The sequence below is a fragment of the Saccopteryx leptura genome, unplaced genomic scaffold, assembly GCF_036850995.1.
Source record: "Saccopteryx leptura isolate mSacLep1 unplaced genomic scaffold, mSacLep1_pri_phased_curated manual_scaffold_18, whole genome shotgun sequence".
In the NCBI taxonomy this organism is placed as follows: Eukaryota; Metazoa; Chordata; class Mammalia; order Chiroptera; family Emballonuridae; genus Saccopteryx; species Saccopteryx leptura.
The window spans coordinates 3,147,857-3,166,813 of NW_027095700.1; the positions used below are offsets into that span (position 1 = coordinate 3,147,857).

The 18,957-nt window shown below is 46.8% G+C and overlaps 1 protein-coding gene and 1 non-coding gene across 3 annotated transcripts in view; one reads left to right on the top strand and one right to left on the bottom strand.

Moving 5' to 3' along the window:
- Positions 1-1,147: 1,147 nt before the first annotated feature.
- Positions 1,148-18,957, top strand: part of LOC136386867 (sex comb on midleg-like protein 1) — a 38,377-nt gene continuing 20,567 nt past the window's right edge. Inside the window, exons 1-5 of one of the 2 annotated variants that reach the window (XM_066357986.1) lie at positions 1,148-1,348; positions 1,568-1,690; positions 4,148-4,292; positions 7,585-7,650; positions 8,187-8,437. Coding sequence is in view for 1 of the 2 variants with exons in the window: in XM_066357987.1 (XP_066214084.1) it covers positions 4,242-4,292 (51 nt within the window). In the remaining variant the exon portion in view is untranslated. Of the gene's footprint in view, positions 1,349-1,481; positions 1,691-4,147; positions 4,293-7,584; positions 7,651-8,186; positions 8,438-18,957 lie in introns of those variants that run through there. The other variant, XM_066357987.1, reaches the window with a different exon arrangement.
- On the bottom strand, positions 14,416-14,581 carry LOC136386891 (U1 spliceosomal RNA). The gene has a single exon (XR_010748046.1). It is a non-coding gene; the product is annotated as a U1 spliceosomal RNA (small nuclear RNA).

Consider the following 18,957-nt stretch of genomic DNA (forward strand, 5'->3'; position numbering starts at 1 on the left):
AGAAGTCCCTCCCCCCCATGGCAGATGGCAGGTGCACGTGCTCCTCAGCCTGGTGGTGCTGCAGGCTATGCTGCCTCAGAGAGAAGCATTCTTCGTACAGGTGCCAGTCTTCCAAGAATGATTAGACACAACACCTAGGCACAGGGCATAGCCTCAGGGGAAGTGTCACATTGTTCCTGGTGATGTGTGTGGACATCACCCTGTTCTCCTGTGAGCGAGTCTCATCCTGGAATATGCCCTAGTGATTTCTCCATTGGTTCCTGGTCTTCCCTGGGATCAGAAGTGTCTTATCCTGTAGTCACACCTGAGCCTTCCATCAACTCTTTGAGGGACATGACCCCCAAGTTGAAGGAAAGGCAATGGAGGCCCAGCCAAGAGGTGAGGAGACCTCTCAGGAGCTGAGTTCCTTTGCATAGAGAGGGGACAGAACCCAGGGCTCCCCAAGGCTCCTCCCATTTTCTCAGTCTTGCCAGAAATCAAGGAGAAAGTCTAAAAACAAATGGATTGAAAAAACAATTTTTTAATTTGTCTTGTTTTGTTTTGTTTTAGAGGCCAAGGGTAGATCCACCCACAGAAATGCAACTAATGCACATTTAAGCAAATAGGACTTCTTCCCATGCATAAGGATGTGCATTGTTGAGCAACAGATAATGAAAATTTCTCGTTTCCAGAACAGCTTTTTGGTTGAGATGTTCAAGGTCATGGTGTCCTGAATAGCTCAACCTGCTTACTCATTGCTTTGGGGCCATGAGTGGGGGGATTCTTATAGCAGAGTGGTTTTAGTGCTCACTTGTTCTCTCCACACCCCTGTTCTGAGGGACAGTGTGGCTCTGTGTGCCCCGGCCCACTTCTTCTCTCCACACCCCTGCTCATTGGGAGAAGCAGAACTGACTTTGAAGGACATTACCACATAGAGATGAGGAAGTTATGCCACCCAACTATAGATGCAACATTTTAAAATCAAGATAGACTAAGGACATGGTGCAGCATTCAGTTAGAAATGAGTTTGCACCCTGCTGTTTGTTTGTTTTGCAAATTCTATGAGCTGCATTTTTGGCTTCTGTAGGTCAGGGTTGGGGGTGGGCAGCTGGGAATGGAGTTAGCATCGCCCAGGGAACTGATCATTTCCACGCCTGCACATGGGTCTCAGACTTTTGGGTGAAAACATGGGTCACATGGTCGCATGCAGTCTAGAGTTGAAGGTCCCGTTCCGCCTGTCATCAGAGTGTGAACTTTGGACAGATCATCTAACTTCCCTGCTGTCTCCCTGCTCACGTATAAAGCCAGGAACTGCATGGACTCTGAAGGGTTGCCGGCTGGAGGGAGATCATGGATGCGGGGTGTCCAGGTGTGGTTAACGGTGGTTGTGCAGTCAGAATCAGCTTCATCTTGTGGAGATAAGTTAATGCGTGAATCAATAAAATGTATTACTACAGGCTGAATGTTTGGCCCCAGCATTCATACACTGAAACCTAACATACAGTGTGATGGGGTCAGGACATGGGGCTTTTGGGAGGTCAGTCTATACCAGAGACCTCAAGGATATCCTTTGCCCCTTCTACCGCAGGAGGACTTGGGACGGATCAGGCAACGAGCTCTCAACACACACCCCATCTGCCCTCATGTTAATGTTGGCCTTCCAGCCTCTGGATGTGTGAGAAAGAAAGGTTCACCGATCATGCCCCTTGAGGTACAGTGTTTTGTTTTAGGAGAGGCAGCAGTAACCAACAACTGTGTGGCATCTAAGCTATGCAGCTTGACTTCCTTCAGAGGCGCCCATGAGTCACTGAGACTTCTTTGTCCAGAGCCCTTTGAGCCTTGTTCCTGGCCCTGATGGGGGAACTTAGTAGATGTACCCAGCTGGCGTGGTGCCTGCTGTTATGCTGTCTGCTCCCTAGTGGGGTGCCCAGCTCCAGCCCCTCAAGCTAGGTGACTGGGGCCTGTTGGTTACCCAGGAAGCTCCCAGGACTTGACCTGTGGGAGGGACACAAGGCATGGGGAAGGAAGAGGTGAACAGGGCCTTGAATAGATTAAGGGAAGATTCTAAGCAATTCCTGACCCAGAGTTGGCACTGCACAGGGCTGGTCATTGTATTCTCTAACAGCATATAGCCCTGCTCTGGACCTTTTAAAAATACTGCAAAGGTGAGACATGGCCCTGTCCTCCTGTGTTCTTCCCTGTCAGCAGGAAAGACAGGCACGGAGGACAAGGTAGGATCCACAGATTGGGGTCATCAGCCATAAAGATTGGTGCTCAAGAGAGGAATCACCATGGCACAGAACCCACATGAGATATTCCAGGAGGTGGGAGCCAGGTGCAGGGACCAAGGGATGGAGTCCCTGCTTAGCACCGGCCAGCAGAGAGAGAGAAAAGAGGAGAAGGCATGGCCAGCTGGTCACAAAGCGCCTTTGCTTATGTCCTCAGAAAGCAGGGGCAGAGGAGCCATGGGGTGTGGCCTCAGACAGGGTCCCTGTGCAACCAGCGTCACAGGAAGAGCAGCAGCCTCTTTCTCTGCGAAATAAAAAACTACAAGTTTTATATATTCTTGGTAATCTGGCAGTGGGAACGGAAAAGGGAGGACTGGGGAGGAGGTGGGGAAAAGGTTAGGCCGGCGGGGAGAGGTCGGCTCCCTCCCATCGTCGGGGAACATCCCCACCTGGTGTGCGTTCTGGGAACTGCAGTCTGCCTGTGTTTGGATCAGAGAGGCAGGGTGCCTGCAGGGTTGGGTGGTGGAAGCGTCCCCTGTTTGGCTAGTAATGGTAGTGTTTGGGCTTGTGCAGGCGTGAGGCAGGGTGCAGACACCCCAGAGAGCCCTATGCAGCACACTGGAAAGTCAGGTGAACCAGGGGCAATGGGAACATGCCCACAGGAAAGACATCTTACGAGAGGGGTTTCCAGAACACCACAGGAGAGGGGCTGGCAAAGAGTAATATAAATATGCCTAGCTGGTAATGCTGACAAAGGCTGAGAGGGTCTGACCTTGTGGGATAAGCATATTCTGCACCTGCACATCGGGTCTTAAGATGGAGATGGGAACCCATTGTGTCCTGCAGAATCCTGGTTCTTCCTTCCCTGCTCGATCCATGGAAAATGGGATGTGAGAGAGTTCTGAGGGATAGTGTGGCTCTGTGTGCCCCAGCCTAAGTGAGACCAGGGAGCTGGGCACAGGGGGTCTGTGATAGGGGGTCCATAATACTCCTAGGGTCCCCAGACCCCTGCCCCCCCCAATGGGTTACAGGGATTGCAAGCTCAAATGTACCTGTGGCTGCCCCACGACCAATGTGGGTTCTAAGCTGCACCAGGATGGGTTGCCTGTTTGCAGAGGGCTCCTGCCATGGCCTAGACCTCCAGACATAGGAGGCCTCTAGCTCTCTCCATGAGGAAGGTCGTTACAGGTTCCGAATTACCCGTGGTCCCTGATGGGCCCCCAGCAGCTCCTGCTTCCCTGCCTGGCCAGTTGCTCCCTTCTAGACACAGGCATTGTGTGCACTTGCCATAGCCATCCCCTCTCTCCTGCCAGGGTATCCCCCGCACTGTACCACCACGCACCCGGTGACTGGCTGGGCATTGCCCTTACCAGTAGCTAGCTGTGGAGGCCATCGGTGACTGTGAGGTACAGAAAAGGGAGAGCCAGCATCTCCTGGCTAAGGGAGAACTCCCAGCTTTTTGGCAACATGAGGCTTAGTCACACTGACCAAACCAGAATACTGTATAGCCTACTTTTCTTAGGATTCTTGGCTGTGTGAGTCACTCAGCCAGCACCTGCCAGCCCCTGTTCTCAGCTAAGGCCCTGTGTGCACCGCAGCCAGACCAGGGGTGCCTAGAGACTTAAGCACTAGCTTCTGGATGTAGTGGGGGGGGGACCCAGGAAAAGCCAGCCATCAGCTTGATGTTGCAGGAAAGGGAGCAGACTCTGTGCTGTTTAGCTATGAACAGTGCTGAGCCGGCTCTACCCTCCAAGGCACTTTTCCATCCTGTGCAAATAGGGTGTTCCTGAGTCTGCAACCCCCTGTTCCCACCAACATCCCCCCACAGCCTGCAGCTGGGTATCCTTGTTGGCTGAGATGAGCGATGCCACCACCACTCGGGCCCAGTGGGCATGGCTTCCCCCTTCAGCCTCCCGCCTGTCCTCCCTGTCTCACCACAGGCTTTTCCCACTCGGCCTTCACGTTTGGCATCGAGAGCCACATCAGCCAGTCGAACATCAACGAGACGCTGGTGCCACCCACAATGCTCACTCCATGCTGCAGAAGGGGCTGCAGTATGTGGAGGCCGAGATCAGCATTATTGAGGTACCTGCAGCTCTCCCTCAGGCAGAGCAGAGACTCAGCCTCTCACTCCCCCCCATGTCCCAGGGACCTGCAGGGCCAGGCAAATGGGCTCAGTCCTGCACGCCAGGCTCTGGGGTCTTCTACGGGGTCAGTAATTTACTGGATGAAAGGTGGGGGTCCTCTGGATTCACAGGGGGCAAACTCTGAGTGTTTTTCACACAAAGTGTTTTGCACATACAGAGCTGGCCAGCTGCAGACCGATCATCACAGCATCCCACGTGTCCCCAACTCTGAAAACCTACCCTGCTTGTTAGCTTCAGTGCGGGTGGTCACTGTGCACGTGCACACTGACAGGAGATGGCTCCTCTCTGCTTTCTGCACTGGCCAGTGACACAGGAACCCTGAGAAACCCTGAGACGTGTCCCAGGGGAAGCTGTCTTGTGCATCGGGGGAGGAGAGGGGATAACTGTTGTGCTCGAGAGCATTCCTAGTGACAGGCTGATTTTCATGCTCATTGTAGAAAAACTAAGACAATAGGACCAGAGTTACAAATTAGAAATGGGGTCAATTTGCCTGTGTCCCCTCTCTCTCTTTTTAGGTTGGAGTTAGTGCACTGTTGGGCCAGTTTTACACCGGTTTGGATTTATAACAGGTTCTGTCACTATGCCCTGTCCACCCCTTCACCCATGCCCTCAGCTTTGCTCTTTGGATCCTCCCAGAAAGGTGCCCAGGACCTCCAGTGACCTTCATGCCACCCTTGACATCTTCGACCAGGTCCCTGTTACGTATTCCATGCTTTCTCTCACTGTGACCCAGCACACGGCTGTACCCCGGGCTTTCCCTGTATCTGATCATGACTCTCCGACATGGCTGATGCCCTGTGTGCTCAGGGCTCCACATGTCTGAGTGTCCTGCCCTTGAGTGACCCCTTCCACAGGTTTCACCTGCCTGGAGCCCATCTCCTCAGAACTCCCAGACTTTCCTCTCATCCTGTCTCCTGCCACCCATTTCCCTCCACTTTCTCTTCAGCTTTAGAGTCACAGGAGCAATGGGTCCTGTGTCTGTCACGTGGGTTCCTGTGACATATTCCAGAAACCCCCATCTTTGGAAGGCACCTGACATCCTGGTGATTTCTTCCCTGACCACAGCCACCTCCTCATTTCTTACCTTGGATTCCAGGATTCTTCCACAAAACAAACAAGCTATACAAAGACAAGAGCCACCTCCTCCCAGACTCCCGCCAGCTCTCAGTGCACGTGAGGTTGCAACTCGGTTTCCCCATCCCCTGGTTTCTGTCCTTGCATCTTGCACACCCTTCATACCTTTCCTGTCTGTGCAGAGGACAGTGAGAGAGCCTGTCGGCTAGGTTTGCTGCTGTTACGAGTGAGATGTGCTTTTAGAGTTTAAACTAGGATGTGTTTTGATGACTGTGGACAGTCCCTGCTCTTTGCAAAGGAGTCACCCATTTGGGATGTAAATATGTGGTGAAGGAAGGTGACGTGAAGGCCGGCATGCTCACCAGCTGCTCAGCGTTGGTTGGAACTGGGAATGAGGGTGGCTCACAGATGTCCTGCTCCTTTTTTACACGTTTTGTGTTGTAAGACTGCCTCTTTATTCCACATAATTGTGACCACCTGCCAGTCTGGGTGATGGTTCATTTAGTTCCTCTTTAGCTAGGACTTGTATCTTTTCCTCATTCCTAATTTCTCAAGTAAAGCAGCCAGGATGCATTTTATCCAGTGAGACAGAGAGGTGTCCTTGCAGTTAGCTCTCCATGGTGCAGGTCTCTCTCTTTCTCTCTCTCTCTTTCTCCCCTTCTCTTGTGCAGGCTGGATGTTTCTGAAGATATGTCCTTCCACATGGAGGGGTAGTAGATCCACTCAGGTACTTCCCAAACTTGTGCTGGCATCTGACCAGTTTTCTCAGCCTTGTTGCTCTTGACATTGGGGGCCAGAACATTCTGTGTGAAGGGTGGTATCTTGTGTACACTGTACAGTGTCAGCAGTGTCCCTGGTCTATACCCACCAGGTAGATGTCAGTAGCATTTCCTCTCCTAGTCATGATAACCAGAATGGTCTCCAGGCATTGCCAAAGTCCCCTGGCACGGCACAGTCTGCCTCACCCACCAATGGGAGTAATTGAGTTGGGAACAGCACCTTTTTCAATGGCCCCAGATGGGCAGAGCATCACCCCCTGGTGGGCATGCCACATGGATCCTGGTGGATGCATGTGGGAGTCTGTCTGCCTCCCTGCTTCTCACTTAAGAAAAATACAAAAAAAAGAGTGTTTAATGCACCAAATAAATGAATTAAAGATTTTGGTTGGCATGGAGCTAAACCAGAACGCAGAGAACCAGGTTTCAGAGATACGGCCCCCACACTTTCCTCAGAAAATTTCTATGGTCAACACAGCTCATAACCAGTTCTTCTTTAAACGAGAGCATTACTGACATTGACTGGGGGGTATACAGGTTCCCAGAATGTGTAAAGTTCCGGTTCATTGAGATATTAGGTCCAGGGGTGTTCCCTGCGCTGTCTCAGGGCACTTCCCTGTCTCCCCAACATTGTAGGTTCAGAAGATCTCAAGATTTGCTTTGTCTTGCAAGGGGAAAGGCCATTTTCTCCTTATTTGTGGAATAGTCTGGTGAGGGCCTCACCCCAGAGTAACACGTGTACTACAGCCTGTCTGCTGTCCCCAGCTGGGGCAGCAACTGTCAGGGGAGTTTGCAGAAATGGCCATTTCTCCCTCAACTCTTCATTTGCAGAGTGCCAGGAAGACACTTGTATGAGCTCCATTATGGGTTTTTCAGCTTGTAAAGGGGTGGTGGGGGCAGGGGTTCCACAGACCTGACAACAAAGAGTACTAGGTATCTCACTGACAGACACACATTGGTTACACATTGAAATGATAATATTTCAGCCGCACTGCAGTGAAACGGTTTCTTTGTTCTTTTCTGTTTTTAGAGGGCTTACTAGAACACAAAATTCCCTGTGTAGCTCACATGGTATTTTCCTTGCACAGTGCTAGTTTGAAAGAAATAGGAGTTCAATGCCTTTCCTTATTTAAATTTAACTGTTGATTGATTTGAGAGAGAAGCATTGATTTGTTGTTCCACTTATTTATTAATTCCTTGTTGATTTCTGTATGTGCCCTGACTGGGGATTGAACCCATGACCTTGGTGTATGGGAACAACACTCTAACCTACTGAGCTACTCGGCCAGGACCTGACTATCTTTTCTTGCATGATAAATGTGTCAACAGAAAGCTTGGCGAGGAGAGTAGTTACTGACGATTTCTTTTTGATTTGCGGAGCGCAGACAACCATAATTTGGGATGCCCACACAGGGGAGGTCAAGCAGCAGTTCCCGTTTCATTCTTGTGAGTCTGGTTCTAGTTTAGTAATTTGGAAACAGTAATTCAGAGTCTGTTATGAAGTGTCCTGTCGAGTCATTGTGAATCCTCAGAGGACCATGTCCGTGGACTCTCATTCAGCGGGTGGAAACCCATTCACTGTGAGCGGTGCTCCAAGGTTTACAAGGTCCAGGGTCCCCAACACCTGAATGTTGAAAACACAGCAGGGAAGGAGTCACAGGGCTGCTGTGGCCTTCTCTTTTGTCCTGCCATTCCATGGCAGCTGTGTTGGTGGTCCCTGAGACCCTGCCCAGGTTCAGCTGGTCACTGAAGCCAGCCAGGGCGAGAAAAGTCACACAAAACTAAATCTAGCATGTCCAGGGGTCTCCACTGCAACACTGCCCAGGACAGGCCAATGTGGAGGGTTGGCTGACAGGGAATCTCATTGGACAGCTGGTGTCCAGACTGTGATGGGGGTGGTCCTGTTGGCCCTCTCTGCCTGGCTTGTACCCCAATTTCAGACTCCTAGCTGGAACGGAGACTAAACTCTGTTGTTTGTACAGCTTTGGTTTGGAAGCCATCCTTACCAGTTAAGGAATGGTGGGAACCTTCTAGCAATGCAAATTCCCAGATGCAGCCCGAGAGAGCCGGATCAGTGCACAGATGCATAACAGCTAACCACATCCCTTCGTGTACTGAGGTCACAGATGCCCCTGTAGAACAGATGGGTGCCTCTACGGAAGGCCCAGAATGTGGCCAAATGAGCTTTTTCTCATTATGGTTTATTATTGGAAGTGTATCATCTATCTGCAAGGTAAGCAAGGTGAGAGGTCGGGGTGCACCTGCAGGACTGGTGGCCATACACAGGGGGCTGACCAGGGTTGTGCTCTGAATCCTGATCTTGCTCTGGGACCTGGAAGCTCTGAACAGGAGCCGTTGTCCTCACACCTGAGGTACTGTGGGAGGAAATGGCCCTACCGTAGCTGCACAGAATTGACCAGGAGTATATCTGTGGAGGAGGGGACATGACAGACTTATTCAAAAGCCTTTTGTGGTGCGAGACAACCAGTCAGTTAACAGGAAGAAACATGATCTGATAGAAGCATCCTTATGTCCAAACTGCACCTGGCTAGTCCTCTGTCAACTCAGCCAGCCCTGACACCTGTGAGGGTCCCAGTGCCCACAGCTCTGAGAATGCCCTCCATAGAAACTCCCATGTGACACCATTATCATCAGTTTCTCCACCCTCAGCACCCCAGTTTCTGCCATCTGAACAGTGACAGAACGCCCCCTGCAGAGACAGCCTTATGGGGAAATTGCTTAAAACCTGGCATGCTGGACTGTGCATCTGTCTGCTCAGTCCCTGTCCCTCTTGCTCCACAGATGGACTTGACACACCTAGCCAATGATCCTCATCTGTGTCCCCTGGACACAGGACATAGCTCGGGACCCAGTGAGTAGCTGTGATGAGGTATTTGCACCTTCTCACTCTGGGCTCACCCCCGTCACAACCACCGAGCCAGCTGGGAGGTGATGCATCATGTAGCAGGGGTTCCTTTAGCTGATAAGTCAGATGGGTGAGTGTTCTTACTTACAAGCTTCCACCCCTGACTCTAGCTGGCATCAGCATGGACACAGGGACCAGGCAGCTATGTAGAATCTACAAAGAACTGGACAGAAAGGCCATGCAGACAGAAATGACGAGAGTCAGGCTACAGGGTCGGTGCCCTGCAGATTAGACAAGCACAGTCTGCACTGGATACTGCTCACACCTTAATAGGAGACTCTGGAGTGCCCCCTAAAGCACACCCATCTGCCTTCCATCAGACATGTCTGTGGCTGAGCTCTCTCCACAGGTGCTGTCTCTGCAGCCCATTCCTTTGGGCACTAGCTTGTAACCTAAAGATTTGGGACAGCACATCTTGGCTCTGTGGGGCCCTGTGTTTTTCTCGAGTTTCAAAGGAGGCTGGGAAGGTGAGCATTTTGTGTCTGTGTCTTTAGAATTGGGGGTGTGGGCTGTGCCCCCTCCAGAAAATAAAGCCTCTCATAAAAGGGGCTTTCAATGCTGGGATCAGACAGACTGTCTACACAGGCAGTTACAATGCAGATGCCACCCAGCAAACTGGCACTTCACACACCAAGTCCCTTTGTGACCAGCTTCCTGTTTAGTAATGTGCAGGCCTGTGCCCTGAATTCATCGGCAGCCATGCAACCCCAAAATTGCAAACATGGAAGCCTCTTGCAGAGCTCAGCTAGAGCAAAAGGTCCAACCTCGATGGGAATGTTGACCTTTTCACAGTGTCCACAGAAAATAGCATCCCACTTTTCTGCAGACACCTGGCTGGCCTTCAATTCCAATACATATTACAGAATTTCTGCCAACAAATATAAATATAAACCTGTATATACAATTTCCAACTGATGGAAAGGAGACCTCTGAGACTGCCACTGCTCAATACAAGCAGGGGACTAAATTCCTCAAAAAGTTGTCCTTTGATGCATAAGGAACATTGTAACGCCACATGAGGGCCAAAGGCAGAATTCTTTTTAAGCTCTTTTTTGACATTCTCAGGTGATGCAATAGGAACATTGCAATGCTGCGTGGAGACCAAAGTCTGAATTCCTGATCAAACTGGCCCTTGGATCCCTGTGGCGGTGCAGAAAGATGAATAAAGTGTAGCCCCTCCATGTGCCCTGCTCACCGGCTGCTTCTTCATCTCTGCTGCCTTCTTGCACCAACAGTCACTTTACTGGGGAGCGTTTCCTGTAAAAGCTGTCATACCTCACAACTGTCTGCAGTGTCCTCTCAAGATAGTATTCTGTTTTGATGCAGGCACCTGGCTGGCCTGCAACTCCAGTGAACATAATGTTGTTGTAGCCAATCTCTCAGTCTTGCTTGGATTCTGTCTGAACAGCAGTTTCTGCAAATTTTTCCCCTCAAGTAAACTTATTGATGCCAGAAGGCAGCCAAGTGGAGAAGCAGTAGGTGAGCAGGGCACAGGGAGGAGCTATGGTGCAATGTTGCTCATTCACCACAAGATGATGCAGGTAGCAGCTACCATTAGTAAGAATTGAGTCTTTGGTCCCGATGAGATGCTGCAATGTTTTCATTACAACACAAGAGGGCATCAAATAGCAGCTTTCATAGTAATTCAGAGTTTATCCCCCATGTTGTGTTGAGCAGGGACAGTCTCCAAATCCGAGGAATTGATTTATGCTCACATCACTGCCTAGCTTTTCAACTTTCCATTATTTGGATTATATATATTGGCAGAAATACTGTAATATACAATGAGTTGCAGGCCAGTCAGGTGTTTGTAGTGATCAGGATACTATTTACTGTGGACTCTGCATACAGCTCTGCCGTGTGACAGCTTTTACAGCAAATGCTCCCCAGGAAAGTTACTAATGATGCCAGAAGGCTGCATAATGGCCAAGCAGCAGGCTAGCAGGGCAGGTGGAGCTGCTGTTCTGCAATGTTGTTCAGTCAGCATAGGTGTCACAAAAAGCATCTCCCATTATTAAGAAATCAGCCTTTGGTCCTGATGCGGCACTGCAATGTTCTTACTGCAACACAGGAGAGCATAGAGAGCAGCTTAAATGAAATTCAGTATTTATCACCATGCTGTTTTAAGCTGTGACAGACTCAGGTATCCCTACAGCAGAGTTACATTCACATCATTGTCTAGGTCTCCACCTTACCTGCAGTTGGTAAAATAAAATTATCGGTGTGTGTGTGTCTGTGTGTGTGTGTGTATGTGTGTGCCCATGTGCGCAGTATAGGCAGAAAGATAAAATTACTCTGGAGGTTTGGTATTTTTTTACATTAAAGTGAACTAAAGCAGAATTTAGAAGAACTACACACATGTAAATATAAATACCATATTTTTTATAAAAATGTGTAAGTAGATTTATCAATGATGAGTGGACATAAGCCAATTATCTACCACACACCAACTGTTTATAGAACACAACAGGAAAAGTGTATAACTGTATTCTGTGATTACCATTTTCATATCAAATACCATATTTAAATGTCCACCAATATGATTTCTGAGTGATAAACCTCATATGTGAATTGTAAACTGGTGAAGTAAAGGAAATCTTGAGGTCATATACTGAAATATGATTAATTTAAAATAATGAATTCAGACTTAGCCATTTTTGTAGTAAATTGCAGCACCAAAAAAGCTGATAGTAATACTCACATGGCTATGATTTGACATGTGGTAATGTGGACAGAATGAAAAGCATGCGTTTGATTTTTTTAATCAGTAAGAGAAATCATCATTCTCAATGCAAAGCCCTGAACAACAGTATTTGACAGTGTCCTTTAAACTTTAAGTTTTCAATGGATTGCTTTAAAGAGAATGAGTAGGAAAAACTAGTTAATTTTAGGTTATGTTTTATATTAGGCTACTGGGATATAAACAGTCAAAATCTAATTACTATAATCTTTAAACTCCTTAAACAGTCTGGCAGTTAGCTCCAGGTTCTTTAATTGAAAAAATAAAACACAAACATGCCACAGATCTGTTGATTTATCCATAAATACCTGCAGTGACTTTTCAGTGAGATTCTCTCTGTGCTGATGAGACTCATGCTACCTAAAGATGAACAGAAATGACACTGTCAACAATGTATTTGGGAAGTAGGTGTGTGTATGTGCATTATTTATATTCGCTGTTAAGCTGGGAATGGGAACAGCTCTGGTTCACAAGGCTACATACAATTGAGTTTTTGTCTGATTTTACTACATCTGCTTGATGGCAAAATCGGAGGGGGGAGGAAATGTGAGGGCAAGTGCTCTGATCAAATGAAGGCAGGGAAACAAGCTGAATTACTTGAATTTTCTTGTCTTAAACTGAAAAAAATGTAGTTACAAGTTGAAATCTGCAAGTAAATTTTACACCTCTGATTTTAACATGAACTGACGCTAATGTCTGAAATATGTCAGAAATATAAGCAGTTATGTACTTAGACTATGTTTTGAATGGCAGAAGGTAGGAAGTGACAAGAACTAAGGAGGGATATGGCCTATAGGAGAAGAGACTGCAATCAGAAAGCTAGTACATACCAGAGTCACCAAGCAATTGTTATGCAGCCGGCTTTAGCTTATGCACGTGGTATTTGGGAAAGCAGGTTGTGTGAAAGGGGATGTGGTTTTGATTTAATTCATGCAAGATGAAGGAGAAAGCCTGGTCTGAGAAGATGCTGTCTTTCAAAAGAAACACTTTCTAAGATGTTACAGATTGAGAATTAGAGAATCTGATTTCTGTTGGGATTTTTGTTTGTTTTTGTGGAAAGAAAAAACAAGTCTGGCTCCTACTATTTGTTTTCATTATCAAATCGTGTTTCTCAATTTCTTTTCATCCTTGTATGTAAATGGATGGTGGGGGTGGTGGGGTAGAGTAGGGAGAATGTGTGTGTGTGTGTGTGTGTGTGTGTACTCACGTGTGTGCATATGCACGCTCTTGTGCTGGGATTGATAAACTACCGGGTAAAGGGTACATATGAACATTTACAAAGTGTTATACTTTTATTAAAAGAAAAAGATTTGGGGTTTTACAAAATGGACCATTATTTCTCATTGGAACCCATTGGCTAAGAAAACCAGCATGGTTTGACACCACATGGAAACATGAATCTTTTTCTCATGCTTTGAAAAGTACAGTAGGCAAAATTTAAAAATAAAGGTTTTAGACAAATGTCATAAGAAATAGTCATTTCCAACCACAATAGCAGATCTTTTGTAATTTTCATAAAAGCAGTTCATTTGCAGTATAACTTTTTATAGGGGATTTTTAATTGTAAAGAAAGGTATGTGGGCTTTAAAAGTGATTCTAAATCTTTTTTTTTTATTTTTTACAGAGACAGAGAGAGAGTCAGAGAGGGATAGACAGGGACAGACAGACAGGAATGGAGAGATGAGAAGCATCAATCATTAGTTTTTTGTTGAACACTGCAACACCTTAATTGTTCATTAATTGCCTTCTTATATGTGTCATGACCATGGGCCTTCAGCAGACTGAGTAACCCCTTGCTCAAGCCAGTGACCTTGGGCTCAAGCTGGTGACCTTTTGCTCAAACCAGATGAGGCCTCACTCAAGCTGGTGACCTCAGGCTCTCTAACCAGGGTCTTCTGCATCCCAGTCCAATGCTCTATCCACTGCGCCACTGCCCGGTCAGGCTGATTCTAAATCTTGAACAGAAAACATGAATTGGCTTTAATAAATGCCACCTTTTTATTATTGACGTTAATTTAAGTAATGATACCATGCATATTTTAAAATGCATATTAACTTGAATTGTGAGGCAAGAAGATACCTTCTGTATGTAATGACCACAGAACTAACCATTATAATATAGTTTTACTTATTTTGTTTACTCTAAAAGTCTATAGCAGAGTTTATCTATTTTATAGATTTAAAAAAAAACAAATAAAGATGAATTTTAATTCACTGTGGAAAACAGTATTGAGTAACAAACTGAATTTAAAAAATAAGAAATTTTTTAGTAATCTGGAATATTCTACATGGTTTTCTGGAATATTCTACATGGTTTTATTACACAGCATGTAAGACTAAGATTTAGAGGACTGTCTTCAACATCACTGCCACCTTGAAGCAGGGTACACACATTAGGTATTGCAAAAAACATCAAACTTTTCTTCTGTTGTTTGCACTGATGCTAATTTTTTGTTCTTTTGTGTTTATACAACATGTCTATGTTGTGTGTGGAAAATTTTTTTCCCTTTGGATTTTTTTTCTTTTCTTATTTATTTATTTTTACCAGGGGAGAGCGCGAACGCAATCCCCCACTACCACAAATTTTGCAGTCAAGTTTCCCACATTTGTGGAAATTGCAGGGGTCAGCACACTCGAAGTGTGTGATGGGTGAGCCTCACCCCGGGAAAACCACCTTCGTGATCATGGTATCTCCCCTGTCAGGTAAGTATCTCCTTTTGGATTTTTAAAAAAACTGTTTTGGCTAAGTAGAGGACGTGGACTAGTTATAGCAAACAAAACACACTGTTTGCTTTTGCCAAAGGTCAGTGAGTGATAACATTTGGTAGCTGACTTAGATAATGAGATCAGGACAAAAATTCAAGACTATGAGGAATGTTACAGTGTAACTCTTCTGGTACTAGAACCAGTTCATGCCTTCCCAAAAGACAATGATTTATAGACTTGCATCCATTTTGTATTTTTGTACTATTTGTAAATATGAACTTTTTAAATTGGTGCAAAAATGGTTTCTTTTGTAAGATGTTTTCAACATTTACATTCAATTCAAGCCTTTGTATATTTTAGAGCTGTGCAACACTTTAAATCTTGTATTTATTTTTAGTAAAAATGGTGACAGTTTCATTGTGAACCCCTCTCAAAAATGTACTAGAAAAGTTTGATTACCTAGAAAGTGTGTATAGAAACTGCAAATAAATGGGACTGCAATTAACTGGTTTCTCTCTTCATTGTTATACAATTGTATTGTTGGGGTTTCACAGACACAAGCGTTTTGAACTAGACATTGTTAGATTCAGGGAGTGCTGATATGCTGGGGCTGCCAAGAGTGTAACTATTGAAGGAACAGGGAGTGCTGATAGGGCCCCTGTAGAGGCTGAGAGCAAAGAAGGTCAGAGACCCTTATCAGAAGTTTATGTTTGAAATTTTGCCACTAAGCTAAAACCGGCCTCTGTTGCTATGCCAACCCCTGTTGCTATGCTGCGTGCCACCTCCCTAGCCCAATAGCTAAATTGCCACATCTGCTTCTGTATGCTTGCTCACTTAGGATATATAAAGACCTGGCTGTAAGCGCCAGGCGTGGCTTCTGTTTGCAACTCCTTGTGAGCATGGTGTCTCCAGACATCTTGGGAGTTCGCCCCTGTGCAGGTTAAACTGGCCAATAAAGTAACATCTAAACTCCTGAAAGTCTCTGATGTTTGTTCTCGTACCCGGTGGATGCAGCAGACATAAAGAGGAACTTCTATGGCAAAAGTATGAGCAAAATGATAACAATAATAATACTGTCTCTGTAATGGGCCCTAATCCAGCTTTGTATTTGAGAGGAAAAAAACACATTTCCAATGTTGGATATGCTTTCCTGTAGCTTCTCTCTGGGCCAGGAAAAGATTTCTGGCTTTACTTTGAAATATTCAGCTTTGCTTCTGATAAGTACTCAGACTGTGCCTCCTTCCCAAGATTGGCAGCCTCCAAACACACACACACACACACACACACACACACACACACACACACACACACAAAATATGCCGTTAAATAATGTCAGGTACCCTTTATTACATAGCAAATTCATGTGCCCAATACTGTTCTATGCGCCTTGTGTACTCTAACTCATGTACTCCCGATGTTGTGCCCATTTTGCAGATGGGGAAAATAAGGGACAGAGCATTACTTCACTTGCCCAAAGCCATAGAGCGTTGGTGCTGGGGTTCCAATGGTCCAGGGTCGGTGTTTGCACCCAACTCAGATTGCTAAATGACATCGCTAAGAACCTGCCCCTCCCCTTTCAAATTCCAGTACCGAAGAGCCCGTCCAGGACCCATGTGTGCTGCACGTCTGTAGCGCGTCATTAGAGGCAAGGGGAATGACATTAAAAAGAAAGCTTCAAAGAACCACCTAGTGATAGCGGGGAGGTCTAAGTGCCCCATCCGCGCGAGCCGCCTCCATGAACCCTCCCAGACGCAGGAAATTGCGTGGGCTCACACCAGCGCTCAGGCGGTATAGCACGGGGTTCCAAACACACCAGCCTCCTGGCACCAAACCCTGGGAGGTTGGCATTGTGGTTGCGCAATGGGAAGGTGCCGGGGTCGGGGTCCAGCCCTGGGGGGGAACCAGGGGTCCCATAGGAGGAGACGGCGTCAGCGAAAATCGAGTGAGAGAGCTGAATTCTTTTCTTTCTCTTTATTCTCTCGTTAGCATTTACTGCCAGGCATCTCTGCCAAATGCTAGTACAGCTCCTTTTTTATACACACACACCAAGTTACAATTACATGGTATTAATCATTGCTTCTGTTTCACTATGTTTACATGTTTCCAGATAACAGTTAATTTATATCTATAAACTACAAATCAGGTGGCAAAAAATTCAAAGTACAATTAAAAAATAACTTGAAAATGATAATAACATTGGTAAAAGCTTTTAAAGGATTAGTACTAACTAATAACTCAACTTTACTGTTGTTGTGAGTCAAGGGGCAGAGAGAGATTAACAGACGATATCATTAAGGATTAGCAAAGGACCACCACTTGCTCAGGCAAATGGCCTTGAGTTTATGCAGTGTCCTGACTTTTCTCACAAGATAACAAAAGGCTTGCCCCTTAAGAAATTGACATAACATTAAGAGTAACTTTTACTTAAAGATATATAGAGTGCACTCACAAAATAGCTTAGTAGCAACATAATTTCAGAAGACATTAATTGCTATTGCTTCTGTGGATTCCCCCACATTCCTCTCATTATCTGAAAAAATCTTGGGGAGTATACAAACCTCATGAGAGTGTCTCACTGAGAAAGCCCAGCAACTGCCTTCAGTCATAAAACAAGTCTCTTAGCAAAACATCCTTTTCTTGCTGACTGCATTCCCATCCCAGGCCATGCAACAGGCCACTTCACTACACTTTACCTAAGATTCTAATGTCTAGTTAAACTTTATTTATTTACTATATTCACACACTAGTTAAGTTTTAACTATATTCTTCTCCGAGTGTTCTACCATCTGCAGGTCAGGTAAGCAAGAAGAAAGGAAAGTTTCTCTACTCTATCACATGAAAAGGCTAGGAAGGAAAAATGATGAATTAAGTGAAGGCCAAAAGGTGCTCTGTGCACAGCCACTGCCTCCTACCCATTCACAAGTCACAATCTATTCTTTCTAACTTGATTAAGAATAAATTCTCCTACAAACTTAACCCTTTACGAGGGATATCATAGTTAGCCTCTTATGTTTATGAGCCCAGTTCAAGGGGCTTACAGGCTTCTCTGTGGAACTCATACCCTCTGTCTCATTTCCAAAGAAATCACTACGAATCTACAGGGAAAGCACGGTACTATTATCCCTGTGCCACAAATAATAGCACACACCCAGAAAAGGGGGGGGGATATAAGGCCAGATTAATTCAAAAAGTCAAAGGGGGAAGTATCGTTGTGCCTTTCCTTTGTGGTGACTTTGTCAACCCACAGCCATTGGTCTTCTCTGCTGTGACTTTGTCAATCAGCAGTTTTTGATCTTCTTCTGCTGTGACCTTGTCAGCCAGCAGTTGTTGATTGGCTCCCGACAGTAAGGAAAGTCATTTCTCTGGCTATACCCCTAGCAACATCCCGCATCCCAAGGACTGCACATGCGCCCTAGGGATTGCTTAGTAACTTGCCGCTTGCGTAGGGAACCTGTGCGTGTGTGGGGCCGCCGGCTGGTGCATCTCGTGATCCCGCTGGCCATCTCGTGAGACCTCTGGCGGTCAGGACTGTCCTCGCCATTGCCGCTGCGGGAGCCATCGTCGCCAGTGGTTCCCCGTCCTCCAGAGGCCGGTGTAGTGGGGCTTGTTAGCAGAAGAGGTTTGTCCGGCGGCGTTTTTCCCACCCATGGAACTTTCCTGCCACTGAGCGCTTTTAATGGCTGTGGGGCAGGGTGGGGGGTCTGAGGTGAGGGAGAGAAAGCACGTGCTTTCCTGGGGGAACACGATCCCCTTCCCTGTGGGCAGTGCTCCGCAGGGCGGGCCTGATGGGCCGGCCGGGACGCCCAAGCGGTGTGTGATTCAGAGTCAGACTTCTGGTGCCGGCCCTGCGGGCCCCACGCTTCGGGCGGTGGGCAGGCGGGCACTGTGAGCCCCGTGCCCCAGGCTCCTGAGCGGCTGCTGCTTGTTCCCCTCCTCCTCCCTCTCCTGGCTCTGAACAGCAGTGACACAACGTTCTATAGAAACACGAGAAATAATTGTGAAAAGGAATTGATAAAATAGCGAATTGTTTCGTTATAACGTCTTCCAAGGTTGAGATGTCGCAGATACGTAAGTGGGAAAGAAAATGACGATGTTGACCCCATTTGGTTAAGTCCGTCTGTTCTGTTGGGGTCGCTCCCTGTCCTCCCTCCCGGGCTCTCCGGGAATTCCGACTGTTCCGGGTGTTAAACTGGCCTCATGTTTATACACCGTGACTTCTGCAAGCATTCGCACCATGTTTTCTACAGCAAGGGTGACGGCTCAGTTCAGGGCGGAGGGACGGCATACAGTTTAGGCAGCGCTGTCCCCCATCTGGCCGATTTTGAGGTCTCTGAAATATCCCACAGGTGGTGGAGGTGCTGCTTTGGAGACCTCACGGGGG